This window comes from Rhinolophus sinicus, chromosome 8, assembly GCF_057876585.1.
Source record: "Rhinolophus sinicus isolate RSI-liver-muscle chromosome 8, RSI-T2T, whole genome shotgun sequence".
Lineage (NCBI taxonomy): Eukaryota > Metazoa > Chordata > Mammalia > Chiroptera > Rhinolophidae > Rhinolophus > Rhinolophus sinicus.
In genome coordinates this window covers 77,446,531-77,471,352 of record NC_142508.1, presented here as the reverse complement: position 1 = coordinate 77,471,352, position 24,822 = coordinate 77,446,531, and the positions used below count along the sequence as shown (strand labels likewise).

The 24,822-nt window shown below is 52.0% G+C and overlaps 1 protein-coding gene across 3 annotated transcripts in view; it reads left to right on the top strand.

Annotated features, from left to right (window-relative positions):
- The window catches only part of NKD1 (NKD inhibitor of Wnt signaling pathway 1), a 180,010-nt gene that overhangs the window by 101,722 nt on the left and 53,466 nt on the right, over positions 1-24,822 (top strand). For 2 of the 3 annotated variants that reach the window (XM_088800362.1, XM_088800361.1), the window contains 2 exons: positions 5,551-5,583; positions 6,270-6,403. In XM_088800362.1, coding sequence (XP_088656488.1) covers positions 5,551-5,583; positions 6,270-6,403 — 167 coding nt within the window. Of the gene's footprint in view, positions 1-5,201; positions 5,425-5,550; positions 5,584-6,269; positions 6,404-24,822 lie in introns of those variants that run through there. The other variant, XM_019732371.3, reaches the window with a different exon arrangement.

Here is a 24,822-nt window from a genome sequence, read left to right as displayed (position 1 = left end):
TCATGTGGTACCCACATGGCAGCAGGGCCCCCTGAAGCTGTGCTCTGTGGGTGGGAGGAGGGGCAGGAAGAGAAAGCTAAGCTAGAAGGGGAAGCAGGTGAGGCAGGCAGATTGACCACTAGACTTGCTACAGTGGCTGCTTTTCCTCCCGCCTGGGGCTGGGGCCTTAAGAAGCCCATGTACCCACATGGAACCTCATGTGTAGTAGGTGCCTGATGGCTCGTGGCCTACAGGTGCACAAATATGTCCTAAGATACACTAAATGCCCACCAGACCCGGGGAGTGTACTCCTTCAGGGAGCCTTCCCACAGTGCCTCTGTCCTCACTGAGCTTTCCTGCCTGCCATCCTCTTAGGCTAGGTCCCTGGGTTTAGTACCTGGAATCTCAGATTGGAAAGAACCTTAGAAGCCACCAGTCCAGCATTTTCCAAAGTCTGTTCCACGAACACTTGTCTTCACTTGAACTTTCTAAAATGGGTTCCCTGGTCCAGTGAGTTAAAGAAAACCCTGCTTAGGACGCTCTCCTCTTGGAGAATCACAAAGCTCAGCTGCCCACCAAAGGTTCTGACAAGTCCTGCAGGAAAAGGAGCTTGTTTCCTCCCTTTGGCCAACACAGGGCTGCCCAAAGTTTCCCATGGAGCCTTTTGTTTCACACAACAACATTGGTGTTCAGTGAACCCGTTTTGGGAAATGCTGATCTGACCCACCCTTCCTTCTATTTTACAGATGGGGAGAGTGAGTGTGGTGATTGGCTGTAGGTTGACTGCATATAATTGGAAAATGAAGGCTTAAAAAGATGGAAGTTTCTTTCTCCCTTTTGTAAAACAAGTCTGGAAGTAGACAGACTGGTACAGTGACTGCAAGGGCTTCCCAGACAAGCCAGGAAAAGGGCAGAAGGGCAGCAACCGGAGGAGAGCATTATGGGACCCGGCTGGCTCTCTCCCTCTGCCAGCATCACCTGGGAGGCGTGTGTGCGCTCTGAACTTGCTAAAACACCCTAGACCTGGGAGGAGTGGGTGGCACAAAAATTCATTTCAGTTCAGCCAACATTTAGGCTTAAGTAGCTGTCTTTGGGGTCTCTTTCCTTCAATACCAAAATAGAGTGGCTTGGGGACCTCAAACCTTGTTCTGGGGGAAGCCCAGCCTCCCCCACCTCATCTCCAAGGATGGAGGCCAGGACGTCGCATTCCTCCGGGCTGCCTCTGGCTCCCATCCTTTCCTTAAGATGAACATCTACGCTCAAGACTGCCTGTGGCCTGTGCTGGTCTCTTGTTCTGCTTCTTTCATTCTGTCTGTCCTGTGCCTCTAACCCAGAGGTGTGGTTAGGTTTGGAGGAATGGAGGGTGATTCCAGCATAGAGCTGAGCTGGTGACAACTGCTAATCGCACACTAGTCACCATCGTCCTGAACATTAATTGCCGCTTCCTGTGTATGCCCATTCTGAGGCCTTTATTTATCACTCTTATCTCATACTCTGTTTCCCTTGAAACCCTTTTTTTCCTTTTCCTGGTTGCCATCTCCAAAATCCCTGTGACTTTCTCATGCAGGACAATTGAACTCTCCCTTCCTCACCCAAACCAGGTTTCCAGGCCACTTAGCAATGCCCAGACTCACCAGGGGACGGTGGAATGAAGCAACTCCAGGGACCTAGGAGGAACCAGCAGAGACGTGGACGTTGATTTGTTCTTCAGTGTACCCCAGATCCTATTCTGGGCAGCCCTCCACCCTCTGGTTGGCCACAACACACTCCCGGGCAGAGGTGGGGCTGGGTGGCTTTCTTTCATTCCGCACAGAACACCTCCTATGGGCAGTGCTGGGTACTGCATCTAGAGATCAAGTCTCCCCCACCCCACCCCAAGGAGCCCAGAGTCTAGGAGGGAAATTGAGCTCCAGCATTAAAAAGGAAGGAGTGCCAAGTGGAGAAAGAGGGGAGGGGACCTTGGCTATTCAGAGTGGTTAGAGCTCTTCAGGTTGGAAGGTCAAGGAGGGCTTCCTCTAGGAAGTGGCATTTGAAAGGGGGCAGATCAGATGGCTTAACCTGGATATAAGCATGAGGGTGACCAACCAGGGTAATGTGGTGTGTTTTTCCCCCCAAACCTCCCAGCTCTGCGTCTGACAGATTTCACCTAAACCAGCCTTGCTAAATCTCAAGCCCCATGAAACCCGTTTCTGTTATAATCTCTCTCTCTTATCTCTTCCTTGCCTTCCTTTCCCATTCTCCTCCCCCAAAGGATGGGAAATCTTCAAAGAAAAAGATGTGTCACTGTAAGTATACAGCCCAAGAAATGGGCCAGATAAATTATTAAAACACATAAAAAGACAGTGAGTCGTGGAGCGGGAAGCCGGTGGAGACCGAATAGCCACCCCAGGTGGACAGTGGACTGGTGGCCTCTGGGGAACCCCTCCTCAGAGCCCTGGACAGGCTAAGGTTTCACCACAAGGCCCACCTCCCCAGTTTCTCACCCCAGGGCCAGGTTGGGGTTGGGGTGAGGGGGTGTCCCGATTCCAATAGCAGCAAGTCCCAGGCGCCTGCTGGACTGGCAAGGGCCAGGCTGAAGGTGGAGGGGGGCCTTTGTGTCTGGGCTGGACTTTTGGGATTTACTTCCCCCAAGACTCAAACTGGTAACTACAGAGTTTTAGTCGTGGCTTTTATCTCTTTTTGAACTGTAAAAAGAAATTCCCAAGGGGTAGGGGGGATACTTTTTTCTCATGAAAGAAGAAAGCCATGACCGGTTTAAGGAAGTAACCAACTTTCTGAGCACTGTGAGAAAGAACACGGGGAGTTTTCCTTTGATTTAGATGCACCCTGGCACTGGTGGGGGGTAGGGGTGAGAGAAACACACAGTAATCCCAGCCGAATGCCGTTGTCTTCGGAGGGGTCTGCAGGAAAGCTGCCACTCTGATGCAGACACTCAAACCCCCTCCTCCATGCCACCCCTGAATCCATCATCCTGCTCTTGCTTGTTCCTTTTCCTATAGCTCATGGGTTTACACTTTGGCACTACTGACATTTTGGGCTGGATAATTTTTTGTTTTGGGGGCTGTCCTGTGCCCTGTAGGACGTTTAGCAGCTACCCTACCCTCTTCTTGCTAGATGCCTTCAGCCATTGCCGAATGTCCCCAGGGGGGCAAATTGCTCTGGATTGAGAACCACTGCTGTAGCTGGTGTACCCCTCCTAATTTATCCCACTATTTGCCTGTGCGTTATATTGATTGTTTCTTTCAGCAGAGTGCGCTCCATCAGAGTGGGGATTGTCTGTTTTGTTCACTGATGTAGCTTAAGTGCCTAAAAAAGTGCTTGTCACACGGCTGGCGCTGAATCAATATTTGTTTCTAGACTGGGAACTCTCTCTCTATGGTGGAATGTGAAGTGTGGACTGTGTTAGGACAACCTGATTTAGTGAAAAACAGCATAGGCAAGGGGATCAACAGGCATGAGTTCAGTTCCTAACCAGGTCACTGGCTGCTGTGTGACCTTGGGCTAGTGACTTCACCTCTCTGAGCCTAGTATGTTTCCTCTTTTGTAGAACAAATACAATCCTGCATCAGTGAGTGTTTGTGAGGTTTCTACTTGACTTAGACAATGGCTGGTATACACGTATAGTAGGTACGGGATGAAAATATGCAGTATAAAATGGACAGTAGTATTTTGGTGGGTCCCAGCACTCTGGAGGCAAATGAAACCACCCCGCTAACAGCATTAATGTACTTGCTTATAAGATTAGCCTTTATTTCCACCAAAAAGTATGTGTAAGAAAGTAAGTTTGGAGGATGGAAATAAGACACTGTTGGATGAAGATATTTATGACTCTGGAGGGCCATGTGGCTCCCAATGTCCTTTTGAGACATGGAAATGCTCCAGAGCTGTGATGTCCAGTACAGTAGCCACTAAACTAAGCACATGTGGCTACTGGTCACTTGCAATGTGGCTCGTCTGGGTTGAGATGTACACACCGGATTTCAAACAGTGCAAAACAAAGAATGTAAAATATCTCATTATATGTTGAAATAATATTTTTGATATATTGGATTAAATAAAATGTTGCTAAAATTAATTTTATCTGTTTTACAATTTTAAAAATGTGGCTAGAAAATTTAAAATTAGCTTGTGGCTCACATTATCCATTATCTATTGGACGGTGCCACGCTAAGGAGTGGGCAAAAAGGGTAGAATTGAGCCTCCATTTTACAGACCCTAAAACTGAGGCTCCCGCAGAGAATCCAGTCCAAGGGACAAAGCTGGGCTCCTCACTCCTCACACAGGCTTTGCTGTTTCCACACCCAGGCTGCGGGGTATCAGGGTGAGCTAAACAACAGGCCCGCAAGCAGAGCAGGCATTCTCTCAGAACCACAAAGGTGGGGTGGAACCCCTTGATGTCGCCCTCCGCTCTGCAGAGACCTCCCCAGACAAAACAAACAAGCCTTTGGGTCTGGCGAACTGCAGCGGGGAGCGGAAACCAAGGAAGATCAAAGACCCAGCGGTTACCCCCTTCCGGGCCGCGCAGCTGGCAGCGCTCCCCAACCCCAGGCGGGCACCCACGGGCCCCTTGGCGAGGGGATCCCAGCGATTGACTAGCAACTCGTCGCTTTTGGACACTTGTCTCCGTCAGGAGTGGGCTGGGTCCACAACTGGCTCGAGGTGCGGTGGGGGTTTCTCTTGGACTTCTAAATCAAACCGTAGAGCGCGGGTGGGGGGGCATGGGGCGAGTAATAAGCGAACACTTTCTGCAAAGGCAGGTCTTGGGAAGACTGGGAAGGGGCAACGCGAGAGGCACGCAGCAGGCGCTAGTTCCCCCGAGGCGTACCTCTCCCGACCTCAGTTTCATCACCTGTAAATTGGAGCCCCTGAGTCCTGCCCAGCCCGCTTCAAGGTAAAATAGAGCGGAGGGAAAGGACAGTACTGTTAGCGAGAGGAGCGGTTGTCCTAGAGAGGGCAGGACCCAAAAGGGTGTCTGTCCCAATACGCCTACTGGCCAGAGCCCCCAAACCCTGTCCTCAGTCCCGGCTCCCAAGCCCGGGCCCCCCGCCGGAGCACGAAAGCAGTAGCCTGGAGGGGGGCGCTGTATCGGGTCGGGCAGCGCCTCGCCGCGCCCCGCCCCCAGGCCGCCGGCCACGCCCCCAGACCGCCTTCTCGGCGGCCCGCCTCGCCTTTGATGCGCCGCGCCCGGCCAATGGGCGCGCGGGGAGGCGCGGGCCGCGGCGGCGGGCTGGGGGCTCGGCGCGCCCCGGCGTCAGTCGGGCAGCGGCGTCGGCGGCAGGAGCGCGTCCCGGCGCCGCCTCGGGCTCCGCTCGGCTCGGGGATTGCTCCCGGAGGAGGAGAGCCAGGCGAGGCGCGGCCAGCCGCGGGGTCCGTGGGCCGGGCGCATGGCTTAGGGACGCCCCGCTCGCCGCGCCCCCAGCATGGGGAAACTTCACTCCAAGCCGGGTCAGTGTCCTCGCCCGCGCGCTGGCCCCCGGGCCCCCGCCGCCTTCGCCCCCTCGATCGCTAACTCTCTGCATCTCCTTTCTTTCCGGCTCCCGCCGCCGCCGCCGCCGCGCGATGTGCCTGCAGCCGCCGTGTGCAAGCGCAGGGAGAGCCCGGAAGGTAGGGGCACGCGGGGCACAGACCAGGGGGATGGATGGAATGGCCTAGCCCGCGGGATCTCATTATCAGGGCCACCCCCACCCCCGGCTCCGGCCGCTAGTCCCACAAACCCGCTCCAGGAGCTGCCTTCGTGTCCCCCTCCTCTGTTCACCTACCCCCTCCCAGTGGTCCCTGTGCTGCCCCCTCTTTAGAGCCTCAGTCCCTCCTCTCGCGATCCCCGCCCTCCGCGCTCATTGCGCCCCCTCTTCAGGCTCCCAAGCCCCTTCCCCCAAGATTCTGTCCCCTCTCTTTCTGGCCCCCGGCTCGGTCTCCCGAAATCTCGGCGCCCACTGCGCCCCTTCTCCTGGCCCTCAGTTCTCCTCTCCCCCGCACCTCGTGTTCACCGAACCATCTTCAGACCGTCACCCCGTTGCTCAGCAGTCCTGGCCTCCAGGGCTCGCTCTTCTGATCCCCAGGCCCTTCCTCCTTGGGTACTGCTCCCCCTTCGCGCTCCCCTCTGGGTCCCTGTTTTTGGAGCCTAGCTGAATCCCCTTCTAGTTGCCTGCGTCCCTCTCTTGGATGGTGTCCCTCTCTCAACCCCCTCCCACCCCCCGTGCTTCTGCTGTGCCCACTCTTTCGCTCCTCTCTGGGGTAACTTTCGGCCAGCTGGTGGCCAGACTCAGGGGCTTGTGTCATCCCTGCCCCAGGTGACAGCTTTGCGGTGAGTGCTGCCTGGGCTCGGAAAGGCATCGAGGAGTGGATTGGAAGGCAACGCTGCCCCGGTGGCAGCTCTGGACCCCGACAGCTGCAGGCGGCAGGCACTGTTGGCAGAGGAACCCGGGTATGAACCCCAGATACCCCTCCTTCAACCTGAGATGGGTCTCCATACCCCCCCCCCCCAACTTTTAGCACCCTCTTGGGACAGCTTCTAAGTCCAAAAATCCCTTCTTAGCTGCCCCTGCCCCACCAACATGACCCTGTACCCCCATGCCTTGAGGAACCTTAGAGGTGACACAGGTGGCAGTCTCCTGTCAGGGTGGGAGCAGAGGGCCACCTGGGGGAAAACGTCCTAGGTGAAGAGGTGCAGCAGGTCCATTTGATGGGTAATATTATCTGTGCTGGAGGAATTTGGCGGCCTGCTCTGACTACCTTGTTTTTGTGGTCAGCTTTCAAAGGTGGGTTTAGAGGTGGGGCTAGTGAGAGAGGGAAGGAATCTAGGGGTATCTGGGTAGATGACAGGACTGTGCTGGTCTCTGAATCTGTTCCAAGTGTCTGTGGCATTCATTACTACCATCTGCCTGGGAACCCCAGTTAGAGCAGGCTACTATCTGGGTGGCGGAGCTTGGGGGGCACTGGGACCCGGTACACTCTCTGGCTTGGCCCACGATGAGAGCACCTCATTCTGCTGTAGCCTGGGCCCACCCCTCAGCCTTCACCCTATGGGTCCCGGAGGTTAGAGTTGTACCTGGGGAACAGTAGATGTGACAGGGGACTGAGTGAGTCCAACGCCAGCTCCTGGCCTGGGACTGGTGATCACAGATGTCCTCTGAGCTCCGGAACTCTGCACGGGCTTTCAGATGGTCTGCGTGGAACTCAAGAAAGCCAAGGATCAAAGGATGAATCAACTTTTTGATGTGACATTTAATTTTTTTTTTTTTTTTAACTTAGAGGGGAACAGACTGAGTCTCAGGTCTGGTTAGTTCTTTGGTTTTGTCCATGGCTGGGGAGGGGCCAGTGGAGTTTTTAGATGTGTGTGTGTATTTGAGTGGTGAGTCCTGGGCTGGGTGCAGCTCAGTGGCAGGGGCCAGTGTTGGGAGGTGAGCCTGTGGATAAAGCCTGTTCTCATGTGTGTATGAAATAACCTCTGCGTCTGGGAGAAACTCGCATCTCCTCCTCCACTGCCACTGCTTAGCTGGGCTTTCTCTTCTGCATTTCTCTTTATCTATTGGCTGGGTTGGAACTGGACCTGCTATCCCCTCGAACAGGTCAAACCTTGGTGGGTGGGGGGCACTGCAGTTAGGGCCCTTTAAAAACAGACTTACACGCTTCCCTGTCTCCCCTCACCATTGCTAGTTTGTGATCTGCTTAGTTATTTAGAGGCCAGTGAAAATGACCCGATTTAGCCATATGAACAAATACATTTGTGGCTCAAAACAGAGGCCAACTGAGTGGATTTCCATTAATCAAGTTTTGGGTTTTTTCAGCATGTTTATTTTTACAAAGTATTCCTGCAGAATGCCATTTTTTGCAGCCCCCCCCCCCCCCGCCCCCACTTTTTTCCTCTCCTAAACTGCCAGGCAGCTTGCTCCATGGTTTAGGGGAAACTTGAACTACAGCGAGGGCTTACTTCAACTGACTTTTATCTTCAAAGCCGTAACAAATGTTACCCGCATGTTTTTGGTGGGTCTCCTTGGCATCCAGTCCTGGAGGATGGGAGGGAGGAGGAAGGAAGGAGAGAAAAACAAAAGTCTGTCGTTTTTAATTAAATAGTAGTGTTCCCAGCAAGAGGAATGTGAGCCAGTAAAAGTTGCCATGGGGGGAAATGAGGGAGGGTGGGGAAGGGGCCCCAGCTTAAGTCGGTGGCTTTGTTAAAGTCACTGAATTTTGTTGCCTGGTTTCTTCCCCCAACTGAGGACAGTATGGGATGGTGCTTGCCAGCTCCGTCCTTGCCCCCTGTCTCAGAGAAGCACTGAGGGGTCATTAAGTACTTTTGAAGATGTGAGACACAGAGCCATCAGCATGACATGTTCAGTGGCGGAGGGTGGGCCCCGCCATCCAGGATATTAAGGGGAGGGAGCCTCTGCTTTCTTGAGAGTTGTGCTTTGTGCCTGGACCCGGATGTCTGAGTGCCCGCCCGCCCTGACCCAGCCACTGAGTCTGCAGAGGTGGGGGTGGCAAGTACAGCCTGGGAGTGGTCCAGTGAACCCAAGATGGGGGCCTGTAAGGCAATTTCAGGTGGTTCCCAGAGGAATATTTTTAATCTGAATAGTTAACATTTTTCTTTTATCCGAAAAAAAATAACTAGAACATCAAACCTACGATGTCATGGATATTACTGCTTAGGAGGAAGCTCAGTTGAAACAGTCTAAAGTTGATTCTGAGAAAAATAATTAGGTGCAAGTGGTCAAAATGGTGACTGGGGATGGAATGCCCAAAGTTTCGGAGACACAGATCCTGAACAGGACAGCGGTGGGCAGCCCTCTGTCTAGTTTAATTTCCGCGATTCCCAGCGGCATGGAAAGGGTGGCTGCAGGTTCTTCCATTATATCATCAGGATGTAGGAGGGCGTGGGCTCCCAAGTCTGCCGCCTTCCAAGGGCTGGCAGAGGCCCCCCACCAGCCCAGGCCTGCATGAGGAATGGCCTCTGTCCACTCCTTCACCGGCCTTTAACTAAAGGGCCTGGAGACACATTAGTGCCTCATCTAACTAGCTTTATTATTATTGCAGCGATAACTACTATGTATCAAGTGCCTGTATGTGTCAAGTGCTTTGCTTACATTGTCGTAATCCTCCTTATAACCGTGTCAAGTCGCCAGCCAGCTGGTGGGAACTCTGCTTTTCTCCCTTCCTGGAGTACTTTCTAGGACAATGGAAGCCACGTGTGGCAAAGCCCTGTGCCAGAGCGTTGGCCTGGAGGGTGTCACACTTACTACTTCCCAGAGAAGTGGCAGCCTCTGGTTAGAGTGCTTCAGGGTGAGGCAGGTTTTGGGGTGGGCAGAAGCACGAGGGGTCCCTGCCTACACTTGTCCTTCCTGATGGGGTCTGAATAGCTTAGTAAATGTTCAGGGTGGGCGCAAGTCATTTGTAAGTTCCTGAAGGGCAGAGGGTGATCTCGCTGACACTGACCTAAGTGTGTCCTCAATACAAAAATAAATGAAGTCAGGCTCTGCCACCGGAGCTTGTCACCTTGTATAAGCCATTTTACCTTTGTATACCTTAATTAGCACATCTGTAAAATGGGCGTAATAACATTGTCGTCCCTGGCAGGGTTATGACAGCTAACTCTTCAAAATGAGTAGAACTTGGGGGGAAGGGTACTGGGAGGTTTGCTGAGACACTGCTAGGGGTGGAAATGGGGGCCCAGATTATAAAACCAGAGGCTTCCGCCACCCCCTACACCACAGACTCATTTGGAGGGACACAGGCTGAGACCAGGGCTTCTCTCCTTTCTGTGGGTTCATGATGAACTCCAAGGGAATATAAGCTCAGAGGAGAAAAACAATGAGGAATGCCAGGTGTACAAGTACTACGAAAGAAGAAGAGTGAAGTGAACAATTTATATGCCAGGCAACAATGTGCTCAACAATTAGAAATTAAAACCAGCATCATAATCTCAAGGAGATAAAGGAGGGTGGTATTGGAAATATGATGCAGCAATGGGCAGATATAAAAGAAAACCAGTTGGAAATATTGGGCCTGGAAAATATAATGGGTGAAATAAGGAAGCTTATCCTAGATGGATGGAGTAGTATAGTGGACAGAGACATTGATAGGACAACACTTGGAGAAGCAGGGCCTGTGTGCACGCTCATGCCATGTGTACACGCGTGCATACATGTGTGTGTACCACCGGATTTAAGATAACTGCCTCCCCCCGCCATTTGGCCCTTTTGTTCTTTTGTAGCAGAGCTGCCGGAAGAGAGCTTGAGACTGGTGTAGGCAAGTCTGTCTCTGGATCAAAGGTGGCTGCCAGGCAGTTAGGTAATTTGATTAGGGGACACCTAGTACATTTTGATATTTGGGGAAGATTGGGAGGGCGCAGGCCCTATTGGAGCCCTCGGGGACGTGTGGGGCTGCGTGATGAGATTGGAGGCTGGCCCAGCTGCTGCCCGAGTGCCGGATTCCCGGGGAATTACCCTTGAATGATACCAGTTGGCACAATTAAAAGGCCCCATGTCTTCACCATATGGAAAGTGTTAGGCCTCCTTACGTGGTTTCAGAACTATGTGCCTGGGGTGGACTTGACATTTGAGGTAAAGCATAAATCAAATATTTGGTGTTTTGGAATTAAAAGATGATTTGCTTTGAGGCTGTTGGAGACATTTGGGCCTTTATTTGCCGACATCTTTGAGTTCTTCACGGAGGGTCTCCTCTGCCCACGGCATCCAGGTCAGCTTCACAGCCCCGCCTGGGAACTTTCTTTACCCCCGGGCAATAGGGAGGAGAGACGGGAAGCTTGGGTTGGGCCAAGTGCCAGGTGGGGCATCTGGTTTCCAACAGGTCTGCATCCCTCAGGATGGTGGGTGGTGGGCAAGGGTGTCAGTTTTTGAGTGCTTTATTGCATCTCTGTGACACGTTGTCTGGGAGAGGCTTCAAGGAGTGTCTCGTCCTCCCTGTGAAACTTTTCTTCTTTGAGAAAGAGGCTGCTTCCCTGAGTCAGGCCCTGTGTGTGTTTCAGTCCCTTGAACTCAAGAGGTGCTCCCTACTTTCACGTTTTGTACAAACTGTAATAACCCCTGGAGAAGCTAATCCAGGAAACAATCATGGCGTGTCCCACAGGGTCTTAGAACCTGGGGGATGAGTCATCCCCTCCCAGGGGGAATGTCAGAAGTGAGGAGAGAAGGTGAGCGAGGGATGGACAGCGACTATTCATTCCTCTTTGTACCAGGAGGCTCAGACAGCACACTCAGGGACCAAACTGCTCTTGAGGACTTGAAACAGCAAGGCTGAGCCATGAGCAATGAAAGAATTGCTTTCTGAGTAACGCGTCTTCCCTGTGGTAGCCCCAGGGCACAAAGTGGGCACTTGCGATATTTGCTAAATGAATGAGTGAATAAATGAATGAATGAAAGAAAGGAAAATAGATTAGGTCACCAGCCTCCTCCTCCCCCAGATCCTCTTCCCCATCCAAATGGAATGGGAAGCAGGAATAAATGGGAGAGGGAATTAGGCCTTTTCTTTCAGGCATTCAGGTATTAATTAATTACGATTAATAATGAATTGCTGTTAATTATTAATTCCCTAGCTGTGCCAGGCATTGGGGATACAGTGGCAAATAAAAGGGACATAGTCCCCGTCCTCCTGTAGCTTCCAGTCGAAGAAGGATAAGCACGTACACCGGCTCGTTGACAGTCAGTAAACGCTCTTGAGAAGCTGTGTTAGCAGCATGTAAGGGGAGGCTGGAGAGACCTGCAGAAGGTGTGGGAAGAGGGACTGGCCCTTGTGCTAGGAAGAGCTGCCTGCGGCCCAAGGCTGGCTCTTGTCTGTGGAAAATGGGTGGGGGTTGGGCTGAGCAGTCAGGGACTCGGGGCTCCAAGTGGTCCTGCAGCCTGTGGGGACTGGAAATCTGTCCAGTCTTTTTGAAAAACCTTGCGCATTCGTGGTTCTTGGCCTGTTGAACTGCCTGTCCCTCTGGACAGGTGTGGGGTGGAGCTGGGTGGGCAGTCAGCCTGCCCCACCCCCTCCAGCCACCAGCATGCTCCTTACAGCTGATTAGCATAGACTGTCATGTACTTGGGGACATTCCTCCAGTTGTTTGGATGGATTGGTGGCCCCTGCTGCCCTGGGGGAAGGAGGGTTGGCTGTAGGGCCAGAAGCCCAGCCTTGGTGGGATGTGGGGAGGCCTGAGGGGTAGGATCGGCTGCTCAAGGGCAGAGAGAGGCACTCCAAGGGCGAGGGGACAAGAGGCAGTGACAAGCCAATCCCAGAGAGCCATCCTGCCCCAGAATTGCTGTGAGCCTGTGCCTAAGGGAAGAAGGTCCCTTGCCTTGGTTTATCAGATGAGTCTGAGAAAGGGGAGTGCTAAGTGACCGTCTTATCAAGGGGCTGGGCAGTTGTCAACGACAGCTGGAGTTGGTGTCAGGCACCCCACAATCCTCTTAGTTTAGGGGTTCTTGTAGCCTCACTCACTGGCTGTGAGTTCACAATGTGCTTTGGTTTAGAAACTTGGAATTTTTAGGTCGCTTGGTGGATTCCAAAGCAGGCACTTCTGGCTGCCTCCCCGACTTCCCTCTCTTTTTTTCACTCACACATGTTCTTTTTGTGGCTCTTGTCTCTTACAGACATTCTTTCTCTTCCTCACGCTCTCCCTCTCCCCCTCCCCTCCCCTCTCCACCCCCATCATCTCCCCCTCTCCCTGAGGAAGGAAAAAATTCAGAGTCTCACAAACAAAATATCTGCCATTCCATCTGAGGGAGAACTGAGGCAGGAGCCCAGAATATCCTGGAAGAAACGCCAGAGAGAGCTGAAGGCCTCAGTTGTTTAATCTGGAAGGCTGTCTTTGATGTCACCGTACTCCGTTTATCCTGGGAAGCTGCCTGCTTCTTTATGGCTGGCTTCAGACTCTCTGCGTGAAGAATGGCCGAGTTGCTTCAGGGGCGGGAGGAAAAGCCTGATCACTCCCCAAAGGGCAGGCCTGGTGATGGCGCTGCTCCTGCCAAGCCCAGGTGGGGTGGAGAACCTTTTCTAAACAAGCATTTCCAGAGACATAAGTAATTCTTTGATAACTTCCCGGGAAAGAAGAGGGGGCTGTTTATCCATGTGGGCACCAGTCACGGGGCTCTGCGAGGAAAGCCTCGGGTCCCTCCCCTGAAATCATCCTCAGCCTCAGAGGGAGCACACACCAGCTCTCGCCAGGGGCTCTGCCCACCAGGGTGCACCCTGGGTGTGTGTGTGGGTGTGTGTGTGTGTGTGTGTGTGTGTGTTTAGAGGGCTCCAGGGTTGGTCTAGGCTTGGTGAGCCATGTGGGCCGTGGCGTTGTGTGTGGCTGACACCTTTCAGAGGACCCCAGGGTATTGGGTGGGCTTCACAGTGGTGTGGCATCAGCTGAAGGGTCCCTCCCTTCTTTGGGCCTTGGATTTTCCAGCTGTAAAGTGAGATAAAGCTTTTATTGTAATTTAGCAACTATCTAACGAATGTATTCTGTTCAAGTCACTAGTGCATCTGTGCAGTAGACACCGAGTACCTACCTTAGGCCGGGTATACACTTGCTCTCTCAATACACTTGTTTTCATGAAGCGTACACTGTAGTAGGAAGTACTTTTGAAAATAATTTTCACAATCTAAGTTGTGAATTATGCCTCAAAGGAGAAGTCCTGGGTGCTGTGAGAGCATTCAGTGGGGATCAGCCCATTCATTCTGCAAATATTTGAGTATATGTAGGACGTTGTGCAAACTGTGAGGAATAGGACATAGTTCCTGCCTCGGATAACTTAGCGTTTAGTGGAACTAAACGTTCATCTTTGCCTCTCATCTGTTTTTCTTATCTTATTGCATTGGTTAGAATCTCCTCTATTATTTAATAACCATTAAATATAATGTTTGTTGTTTATCTAGTTCAGAAAGCTTTCTTCAACTCCTGGCTTGCTATGATTTTTTAAACCAGGAGTACTTATTGAATTTTATCAAATGCTGTTGGGGTATTGATGGAGCTGGTTATTCTTTGCTTATATATTAATATACGATTTGTATGCATAATTTATACTGTTAGATTTCCTAATACTCAACTTTTTTTGCACTCCTGAACACAATCCTTCTTTGTCTCAACGATAGACTGCTGTTTTAAAATGCTGTTGTGCTTGATTTGCTAATGTTTTACTTGGGATTTTTGTGTCGATATTCATGTTAGGTTGGCTCATAGTTTGGGAAGGTAGATAGTGAACAAAGAAGACAATGTTAAGGGGACGTCAGAAGACCCTCTGGGGACTAGAGCATTGAGTGCCAACTGGTCTATTGTCAGAGGTGTCCCAGAGGAGCTGCGATTTAGGCCCAAAGGTGACTGGGGGAGGGCTCGTGGTGAGCACAGCCAGGGAAGGGGATGTGTGGTAGCAGCGTGAGTGTCTGCTGGATGGACCAGCAGCATGGAGTGAAGAGGGCAGTTCATTTGAGATGCTGATTGACGGACCTTCAGTTGGCTGGGGGCTGGGGGCTTTCTCAGCCGTGTTATGGAGCTTGGTCTTTGTCCACAGGGGAGACAAGCAGCAGGTCCTATGTGTGGGGCCCGCAGGGCACAGGTGAGCGCTGTGATCTGGAGGAGTTCTTGTGTGGGGAAAGATGGAATGTGGGGATGGGCTCTCAGTTGTAAAAGTATTTAGGAGGATAAAGAGGAATCCAGTGACTATTCTGTGGGCTCAGTGAGAGATTCTGGAATGTCTGCATTGATCCAGGCACAGCACTTAGTTCTCGGGGTCATCCAGGGGACCCTCGAGGAAGCCACAGGTAGGCGAAGGCCCAGGAGGAGTAGAATAGGGCGGAAGGCAGTATTGGGTGGTGATGAGAACTAGGGCTTTGGAGCCCGACTGACGTCCTGGGTTCAAATTGTGGCTGCACCATTTTCTAACTGTGGGACCTTGGGCATAGTGTGAAACCTCTGCAGCAGCCAGGGGTCCAGCGAGAAACACATGCTCCCAGGAGTGTGGGAAGGGTGAAGGGAACCTTCACGGGGTATCGATGCACCCAGGCACTGACAGGTCCCTGGCGACAGTGGGAAGCTGTTAGCACCCCCAGGGCAGGAAGAGCCAGGGGAAGAAATGTTGGAGATTTGGGGTCGGCTCCCTGTCGGTACTGAAGCTGAGGAGGGGGCAGGCCAGGCAGGAGCTATAAATATGGAGGAGTAACCATAGTCAGACATGGTGCAGTAGTGAGGGGTGGAGAAGAAATAGTCCACATCTCTCTCCTCACATCCCCTTCCTGCCAGGGCCTCCCATTGGCTGAATTCAGAAGTCAGAGGCCTGGAAGCCCCAGTGAATTGAGCCCCAGGGGTCGGCTTGCTGGGGCACAGAGAAGGGTGGGGCATGGATGGGGTGGCAATGGGAATAGAATAATCACCTCTGTGCCTCAGTTTCCTCCTCTGTAAAGCCAGGATGATAACAGTGTCTGCTTCATGAGGTGATTGTGAAGACTCAGACTATAAAATGGTTATAACTGCCTGGCACATAGTAAGTGCTCAATACACGTTAGCTGTGAAAGTTACAAAGCTATGAAGAGACACAGGGCTATGGAGACTGGAGAGGGATTTTTTGAAGGAGGTGGCATGTGCGTAGGTCACTGACGGGTGGTCAGACTAAGACCAGGGGTCAGAATCTAAAGGACCTGCAGGGCCCAGAGAAGTCATATTAATCAACGCAGCAGGCCAGGTGGGAGACCCCTGGTGTGGGGACAGGGCTTCCCTGGGGAGCACTTGTCCTGTCTCAAGGGGGTGGCCCCACTCAGCCACAGCCAACCATTGTCATGTGGGATTGTGGCCCTGGTGTTGCCACAGCTTCTGATCAAGAAAATCGAGCCATCTGGATTTTTGTGTGAAATAGTTCTCATTTAAGAAAACTATTGTCAACCAAATAAAATGTTTAGAAAACGCTTTTTTTGGGTGGACCTGGACAGCTCGATTTGGCCTGTGGTACCCTGGCTTAGTGATGGTTGATTTAGACCTACCCGATTTTGGTGGGGTTTGAGTCTGTTAGGGACAATAGTACCTACAGGTGCGTGTTAAAGGTGCCTAATGCTTTCCGCGCATTCCTCACATGTGCTGTCCCCTGTGTACAGATGAGGAGACAGGCTCAGTAAGCAGGTTCAGGTCTCCACCCCGGCCAGGGGGAGCCGGCTTCAGGCAGCACCGGGGCAGAGGGTACAGCCTAAGCCACGGCTGGGTGCTGGGAAGTCATGGGCAGGGTGTTTCCGGTTGGCGGAGAGCAGTGAGTGGGGGCAGGTGGGGCAAGGACAGGAACGTGGTTTGGGCCGCGTTATCCTGAGGCCTCCGCCTGTGCACATAGCGGGTGTTGTACGTGTGGTTGGAGCTTTCCAAAGCTGACTTCTAGGTGCAAGTCCCAGCTGCACCTCTCCCCAGCTGGGTGGCCTTGGGCCATGTGACAGCTCCAATCTGATCCTCTGGGTCACATCTGGGGACTGGGTAGAGGCACAGTTCCTGCCTCCTGGAGCTATTCTAAGAGTGAGAGTTCATGATGGCAAATCAGGGAGAGCAAAGTAGGCGTCGTCCCTCCTCCTGCTGCTTGCTAGTGGCTCTTGCTCACAGTCACTCAGCTGTGTCCAAGGACAGGGACAGGGTGCCACGCGAGAATAAGGAGGGGGCTCTCCTCGGACTGGGGAGTGACATTTAAGTTTTGAGACCCCAGGAACACCCAGCCAGGTGATGAAAGGTTTGGTGAGAGCATCTCAGACGACGGGTTGGGGACATGCAGGGGCCAGCAGGCATGACTGATGCTTAGAGAAAGTCCTCAGCCCACTACGGTGTCTGACTTGGGACCAGACTCTAGTCTGTGATGTTAGGGCAGAAATCCGTGGTCCAGCAGAGGGGCTGGGTGGTACCGGGCGGTGAGGGGGGCTTGTTACATGTTGTAACTCTGTGTGAGCCCTTGTCCACCCACTGCAAAGCTTCTTCTGTAATTTTATTTTCTTACTGATGTCTGTTCACTCCAGCTTCTCTCCTTTCTGGCTGGGTGGGAGGTTGGGGGAGAACTCTCGGTCTCATGGAGCAATGTGAACCTGGAGCTGATTGGCCGGCCTGCCATGTGCTGCCCAAGCCCCCTGGCCCTGAGTGCAGAGCTGGGGCCCTGGAGAGCCTAAAGGGGCAGAGCATAAAGGGCCCCTGTTAGCAGGATGGGCCTTTCCACCCTCAGGCCACAGGTGAGGGCTGGGAAGACCACAGCCTCCCTCCAAGGATGTTTTTCTAACTGCAGAAAGCCACGTGGGCTGGCTCCTCACGCAGGAGCTTTGGCTTGTGGTGGCTCCACTGAGTGGGTTTGGGGGTGCTGTGTAGGGGTGCCACTCCATGTCTGGCTTCTAGAGGGAGGCTTGTTATAGGGCAGTTTGACCTTGACTCTGTTGTTTTACCCTTTATCCCCCCAGCAGTGATCTAGCTAGACTTCAAAAGCAAAAAGATGATGTAAGAAAATTACTACAAATCGGGGACAGAGTTGCCTTTTCAGTGGGCACTGGGGGCTTCTCTTCTCACCCTCCTCCCTGAAAATCCACAGGGGTGCATGGCCCCGGTCAGTCCTGGGTACGTGCCTCCTGTTTCGGTGTCCCGTGGCTGCCTCTCTGTGTGGCTGTTAGGGGCCCACTCTGAGCCTCATGCCGAAGCATGGATGCAGCATTGAGCGTCCGCTCTCTGCCAGGCCCTGAGCCAAGCGCTCGGTTCTCTCAGCACCATTAGGTACTGTTATCATCCCCATTTTACTGATAGGGAAACTGAGGATTTAAAGAAGTATGCCTCCTTACCCAAAGTCACTTGACTTGGAAGTGGAATCTTGCTCCAGCCAGACTCAAGGTCGGTCTGAATAGAGAGCTGTCTTAAATCCGTATAGATGACTTTTTTTTGCTTCAGCCATATATTATAACCCCATTCATTGCTCATGAAATCAATTTAGTGTCCAGCGTTAAAAAAACGAAATAGAGAAGTATAAAAATATGAAAAAAATATCACATAGAAAGAGTAAATATTGATTTGTGTAACGTCTTGTTTTCTTCCCTTTTTTAAAATTAAATTTGTTGGGGTGACAGTAGTTAGTAAAATTATAGCTTTCAAGTGTACATTTCTGTAAAACATCATCTATATGTTCTTTGTGTAACTTCTTCTTTAGTTTATGGACATGGATTTACAGACATAGATACCCATGTCTGTAGCTAGTGAGCTAGATCTAGCTATATGTACACACATACCTCTACCCAAACCCAGAGGTCCACGGTAAAACATATTTCTTACTGTGGGTCATGATCCAAGTGTTTGGTCACTGGTGTGATCTCTGAGCCTGAGTGCCTGGTTTCAAGTCCTAGATCTGCTCACTGGCTGTGTGACCTTGGACAAGTTCCCTAACCTCTCTGTGCCAACGTTTTCCTTTTTGGCTTCAGGGCCTTTTGGTTTGTTGACTTCTTGGCCAGAACAGATTCTCCTAGGATGGCTGTGGGTGCTTTCTTGGCCGCCTCCTCCCTTTGCTTAGGGCATGAAGAGAATGAGGAGTCCTCTGTGGTCCCCAAGTTCTCTCATCTGGGAAACCAACCTCTGAGCATGAGCAGCAGCCGCAGCTGCATCCTAGGAGAGAGACGTGGCTGCGTCTTTGGGGACTAGACAGAGCTATGTGCTGGGAATCCTGAGCCTGGGCGGGAGTTGGGAGGGTGGGTGGTTTAGCTAGCAGGTATCTCTTGTGTAATGAAGAAAAGGAGGGTATTTAGGTTATGTTTTGCTATGTAACAAATTACGCCAAAACTTAGTAACCTGATCATTTTATATTTGCTTAAAATTATGCAGTTTGCGTAGGGCTTGGCAGGGGCAACTTGTCTATGGCTCCACGTAGCACAGTTGGGGTGGCTCAAACAGCCAGGGGCCAATTGCAACGACTCCACTTGGCTTACGTGTCAGGAGCCTCTGGTTTCTTCCAGGCGGCTTCAACACATGGTCAGCTTGGGCTTCTGCTAGTGTGGGGGCCTTAGGGCAATCAGACTTCTTGCAGGGGCGCTGGCTTCCCCAAGAGTGCAAAAGTGAAAACTGCTGGACCTTCTGAAGGTTTAGGCCTGGAGTTGGCAATGCCACATTTCTCTTGGTTAAAGCAACTCATGGGTCCAGCCCAAATTCAGGGGAAGGGACAATACAGGGGCATAAACGCTGGGAGGTGAAGCTCATGGGGGGGCCATCAAAGTGCTCTACCAGAGAGGATGTGCTCTGCTGGAGAGAAACTGCTGTGAGGCTACAGGACTGAAAGGTGTTCATTGGATTTTGGTTGCTGGCATTTACGATTGGGTTTGGCAAGAGCTGTCTCGATGGAGGGACATCAGAGGTGACACTGGAGCGGGTCATGAGGCGAATGAGGAACGCATGCACGTAGGCAGAAACACCCGCTTGGAAGAGGATCCATGGCTGTGTCATTTGGAAGAATGGAAACTCTGTAACAGCTCAGATATCCGTCACGGAGGACAGGCTAATAAACAGTGGTGTAGCCATGGGATGGCTGTCTCTGTCACTGGTAAAACCAGGGTGAGTGAGGGCTGCACACCAACGGGACGGAGGCCCGGAGACGCTGCTGACTGAGCAAAGCAAGAGAAACACCTAAGTGTGAGGGGGTCCTGCTTTTGGCATTATACTAACATCTATTCGGGCCTAAGTATCTATATGTTTGCAGGTGCACAGAGAAAGATCTGGAAGGGTACCCTGTCAAAGGCTATTTCCCTGAGGAGAGGAGTGGTGGGAGGTGGTAAAGACCAAAGGAATTTCGCTTTTCGCATTATACGTTTCTACATTGTTTGACTTTTTTCCTTCGATGAACGTGTACTACTTTTGTATTTTTCCAAAAGCCAATACATCTTACAAGAGAATGAGAGATGAGGACGAAGACGGCATATGCAGGCAACTCTATGAGGAAGCTTCACTGGCGAGGGCGCAGAGGGAAGGCAGTAACTGGAGGGGCCGATGGGGTGGGAAGGACTCAGGGTCTGGCCTGAGGGCCCCCTCCATCTGAACCTCCTGAGTGCTGTTCAAAACGCAGAGACCTTGGGTCCCCATTCTCCTGAGCCCTCTGAGTCAGAGCCTCTCTGTCCTGAACAACAGCTGTATTGATGGGACCCTGGGGACCCAAGGAAAAGCGGGGAAGGGGGAGGGTGCAAGATAGGGGAAGGCTAAGGTGGGGATGGCCCTCCCCATCTGTAGAATTGTGGGGATCAAGCGAGTGGCCCTCTGGAGAAGCCGGTGCAACTCCTGACTCCTGAGCAGCTCTGTCAGCGGCGCTGTCTCCTGTGCCCTTGCCCATGGCTGGGCACCTTAAACCTACAAGTGGATTTAGAACGTTACTGACAGTTATTGATACCCAGCTTCTCTTTCAAGGGCTGCCAGTCCCTTCCTTTTATAAGTGGGAGGAAGGAGATGTTCAAAGGACCTCTAGACTAGTGCTGTCCGATAGAACTGTCTGTGATGATGGGAATACTGTGTCTGCACCATCCAGAACAGGACCTGTTAGCCACCTGTGGCTACTGAGCACATGGAATGTGTGACTGAGGAACTGAATTCTCAATACAGTTTATTTGACCCCATTTAAATGGAAATTTAAATCGCCACGTGAGGCTGGTGGCTGCTGCGTTGGACGGCACAGCTCTGGACCAATGGAGAAGATCAGCAGAGGCTCACCCCAATCCTGAGGGGGGGCCGAGGAGTTACTCGCAGCAGGTGGTGGTGGAAAGAAAGCTCTTCCCCCGGGAAGCACTGGTGAAGCCCTCCTGGAGGCTTTCCAGACCCCACTCCTTGGAGGCATGGCTTCCCTCACGCTTTGAGGGAGGCCGCTCCATTGGCCACTGCCGCGGTCAGTGATGGGAAGGGTCATGGGGGATTGGAGCCCCTTCTCCTGGTGTCACAAATCGGGGCCTTCTGAACCTTGGAGGTCCTGCTTGGCACCTGCTTCTGGGGTTCTTGGGTGAGGACTCGTCCCGTTGGCTGTGGCCTGGGGCACTGCAAGGCAAAACCCACTGCTGGGGCTGCAGGCGGCAGCACTGAGGACCAGCTCTTCTCCAGGAGCAAGAGCCAGTAGTTGTCCAGAGTTTTGTGGTTTGCAGAGCCTTCCTCATACAGTGATCTGTTAGGTATTCAATGTTTGCAGAAACCTGGCTAGGGTGAGTAATCATACCCTAGGGAAACTGAGGCCACACTGTGAAGTCCGTGAGACTCGCCTGTATCCTTGGGGCCTTTTGTACTGCGTGGCACGCGGCAGAGGTTCAGAGAATATTTGCCAGGGGAATGGGTCTCAGAAGGGCCTAGCAGGGGGCACAGAGCCTCAGAGGAGGGCAGGAGTTCACATCCTGGTCCTCCAAATCCCCAGGTCTTTTCACAGATACACAGTGCGCCAGCCTCTGAAGGGCACCTCTGCTTGCTTCTCCCCTGCTCTTAAGAAAGGGCCCTCACTTTTTTTCTTGTGGTACATGAAGTCTTGTACATGGTAAAAAACAAAAGAAAAAGAAGGAAAATTCCAAACGGTACTAAAGGATATGTAATAAAAGGAAGCCCCTCCCTCCCTCCCACCTCTTCCACTGGCCTCTCAGCCGCCTCTTCCCAGGCGTGTGCGGTCACCGTGTCCTCGAGGCTTCTCTCGCTGTGTCCTCTGTCTGTGTGCTCTTATCCGGCACAGGTAGTAGAAGCCCTCTTGGCCCACAAGACTGGGAAGCGTTGGTATCTGTAAGTTAAGTGAAAAATTCACTTAAAATGGGGAACCATAAAACAGTGATAGAGGCCTTCAACATTTTCTTTTAAGTTGCATGTTATAAAAACCTAACAGTGTATCTTGGAAATCATTCCATACCCTTACATACAATCTTATTGTTCTTCATGGCTCTCAAACCTTCCGTTGTAAGGAGGGGCCATATTTATTACACTGATCCCCTGCTGTTGGGCACCTAGGTTGTTTATGGCTTGTCCTGTGGTCTGATTTAGATCAATGGTGTGCTTTTCTGTGGCTGTGCTTCTGCACGCACCTCCACCCCCCACATACACGCTGCACACCCTGATGTCATCTCCAGGGGTGGCTCTATTCCTCCAGGCCAGTGTCTTCAAAACTTAGGAGGAAAGCAGCCTCAGGAAGTAAGTATGGCTTATTTCTCTGTATGGAGTAGTCAGGATCCTTTGAGTTTTAAGCCCATCTCAGCTGTTTTATACAAAGATATTTTACTGGCTGGTAGAACTGGGAAGTTCAGAGGGAGTATTGGATGCAGCTACAGCTTGGATCCTGGAGCCCCAGCTGTGTCTCAGGATGGCAATTTGTGCCTCCTGCTCTGGTTTCTTCTAGGCTGGTTTCATTCTCAGACAGACTCTCTCCAGGCAGTGGCAGTTTGGCTCCTAGCAGTCCAGGCTTCCATCTCCAGCTAGAAGAGACCGTTCCAACCAAAGCCCAGGCAGGGCTCCCATTGTTTTGATGGGTCACAAGCCCATTCCAGAACTAATCCCTGTGCCTCTGATGGTCCTGGGTCACGTGGCCGCCATGGAGTGGGGGCTGGGATCAGCCTCCTCACCCCAATCCTCAAGGACTGGGAGGGCGGGGGTGGATGGTTCTCTAAAGAAAAACCACCTGTGAGAAGAAGGCTGCGGAATGCACGCTGTGGGGGACGGAACCAACATCTGTGCACGGTCCGGCCCCTGGGGTAAGACTCACTGACCATAGCTCCGGTCAGCAGCAGGAGAGCGTGGGTGGGGACAGGGCAGCCCAACAATTAGCTGGCCATCTCAGGAGATCCACTTCTTGCTATTGGATCTTGGAAGAGACCAGGTGGTTTGCCACCTCCTCCATGTAGCCCACATGGGTCACAGCCTTCCTTTCAATCTCCTGGCCTCTCCGTGATGATTATAGATCTGTGATTCCTAACCCTCAGAGGGTAGGTAACAAGGTTCCTTTGGGGAACCTGCCAAATCTGATGGTGTCCCTCTCCTCAAATCAATGCACGCACACCCTTAACTCCCATTTTAGGCTACCCATAGCCTTAAGGTTAAGAACCCCTGCCTTAGTTTGAATGGCTATTTTTTTAACCTCATTTTATTAACTTTTTTCCCTGTGTGCGTCTTCTCCCAATTCCAGGCGGCCCAGAACTTTTAACCTGGGTTTCAGATCTGGGTTTATACTGAATTCTATTAACATTGGGCCTTAGTTCCCCCACCCGTGAAATGAGAAAAAGACTACCCCCCTCTTGGAGTCATTTCCGGGATTAAATGAAATAATGTACTTGGTGACGTAAGGCTTAGCGGGCACTCGGTGAACGTACTCAGCAGCCTTCAGAGCTGCTGAACGTCTGCAGGACTCCCAGGAAACGCACTCCATCTCTCCGGGCCCAGGATAGCACCTGGAAGGGGCTTGGATGCTGTTTGATGGATGAAGAGAGGACATCTTTGTTCGCTCAGGAGTTGCCCTGTAATGATTCTTCTCTACTTCCAGATGGGAAAGCTATAGCTGGGAGGTTTCATTGACTTATCCAAGTGTCTTGGGGTTAGTTGGGGTTAGTTATTGAGTGCCTTTATGCTCTGATCATAGGACCCCCCTCATTTTATAAGCTGTGCCTCCTACCTGGCCAGGGACAGGTCACAGGTGACAGCCCACCTGTGCATCATGGCTGCCTGATGGAGTTCCCCAGTCTCAGCAGTCCTTTCCAGCCCCTGAGCCCCAGCCAGTGGCTCCCCTGCCCGCCTGGCTGGACACCAGGTCCAGGGTCGTGGGTATTGTTCTGTAGAAATTCGAACTGGTTCTTTGCTTGGAGAGTATTAAGACACAAAGTCCCTGTGGTGAGCAGCGAATTAATCAGTGTTAAGGAGGGAATGTCGGGTAGACATGACTTCATGAGCTTGTCATAAAGTCTGCCCCTGCCATGTTTCACTCTCCAAGATTTTTGACTTTCAGAAAAGGAACCACAGATAGAGTTACCAAGTTTTACAGAAATATTTTTACTGGGCAGAAGATTGCTTTATGGCAAGAGCCAGTTATTTCAGGAGACAAGCAAAGAGCTCTTTATTCTCACGTTCTGTGGGAGGAAAATATTATGCTGAGAAACCCGCTTCTTGGAGGGGCCTTTTGAGAGGTCAGGCCCCATTTCTGGAGTTTGGAGTGGGTGACATGAGATGGTGCGGGGACCTGGGGGGCCCCCACACATGTGTCCACTTTCTCCTACCCCTCTCTGGGAATTTTGGGCTTGTTTTGCAGGCAGAGCAGCAAAGGGAGGTGATCAGAGCAGGGCGGAGAGAAAGAATCTGGGGGTGTACCCCCATTGTGTGAGGCCCCCTGCTGGAGAAACAGCAGGCCTGGGGTCAGTGCTAGCTCTGCCATCTACCAGCTGTGTGACTCTGGGTCCTCATGCCTCTGAGCCTCAATTTTCCATGCATCAATGGGGGATAACATCCGTCGCATGGGCTTGTCAGCATTAAATGAGGTCATCCATGTCAAGTGCTTACTCATTTACTCAATCTTTGATGTCCATGACGATTGTTGGAGGCAAGGAGATGAGCCTTCCTCCATCCAGTTTCCAGAACCAACTCACCCTGCAGCGTCCTCTGCAGTGCTTTCAAAGGGCAGTGGGCCTATTTCCTGAGTCTCAAGTGAGGACTTCCGGTCTGGTAGTGCAGCAAGGGTTGGCAGTCTGGGCCACCCCAGCAAGCTGGAGCTGGAGATTTATGGGCCTCATTCCTTAAGCTCCAGTAAGTACTTCAGTTCATGGAAGGGACTGTTCTCTCCTTGAAATTCGGGGGAAAATATTGGCTTGACTGTACTCAAGGAGGGTGGGTTTGACCTTTGCGGATTAAGATTTTGTTCTCCCGCTCCCTCCCTCGATGTGGAAGGAGGACGCCTGCCAAAAGTTTTG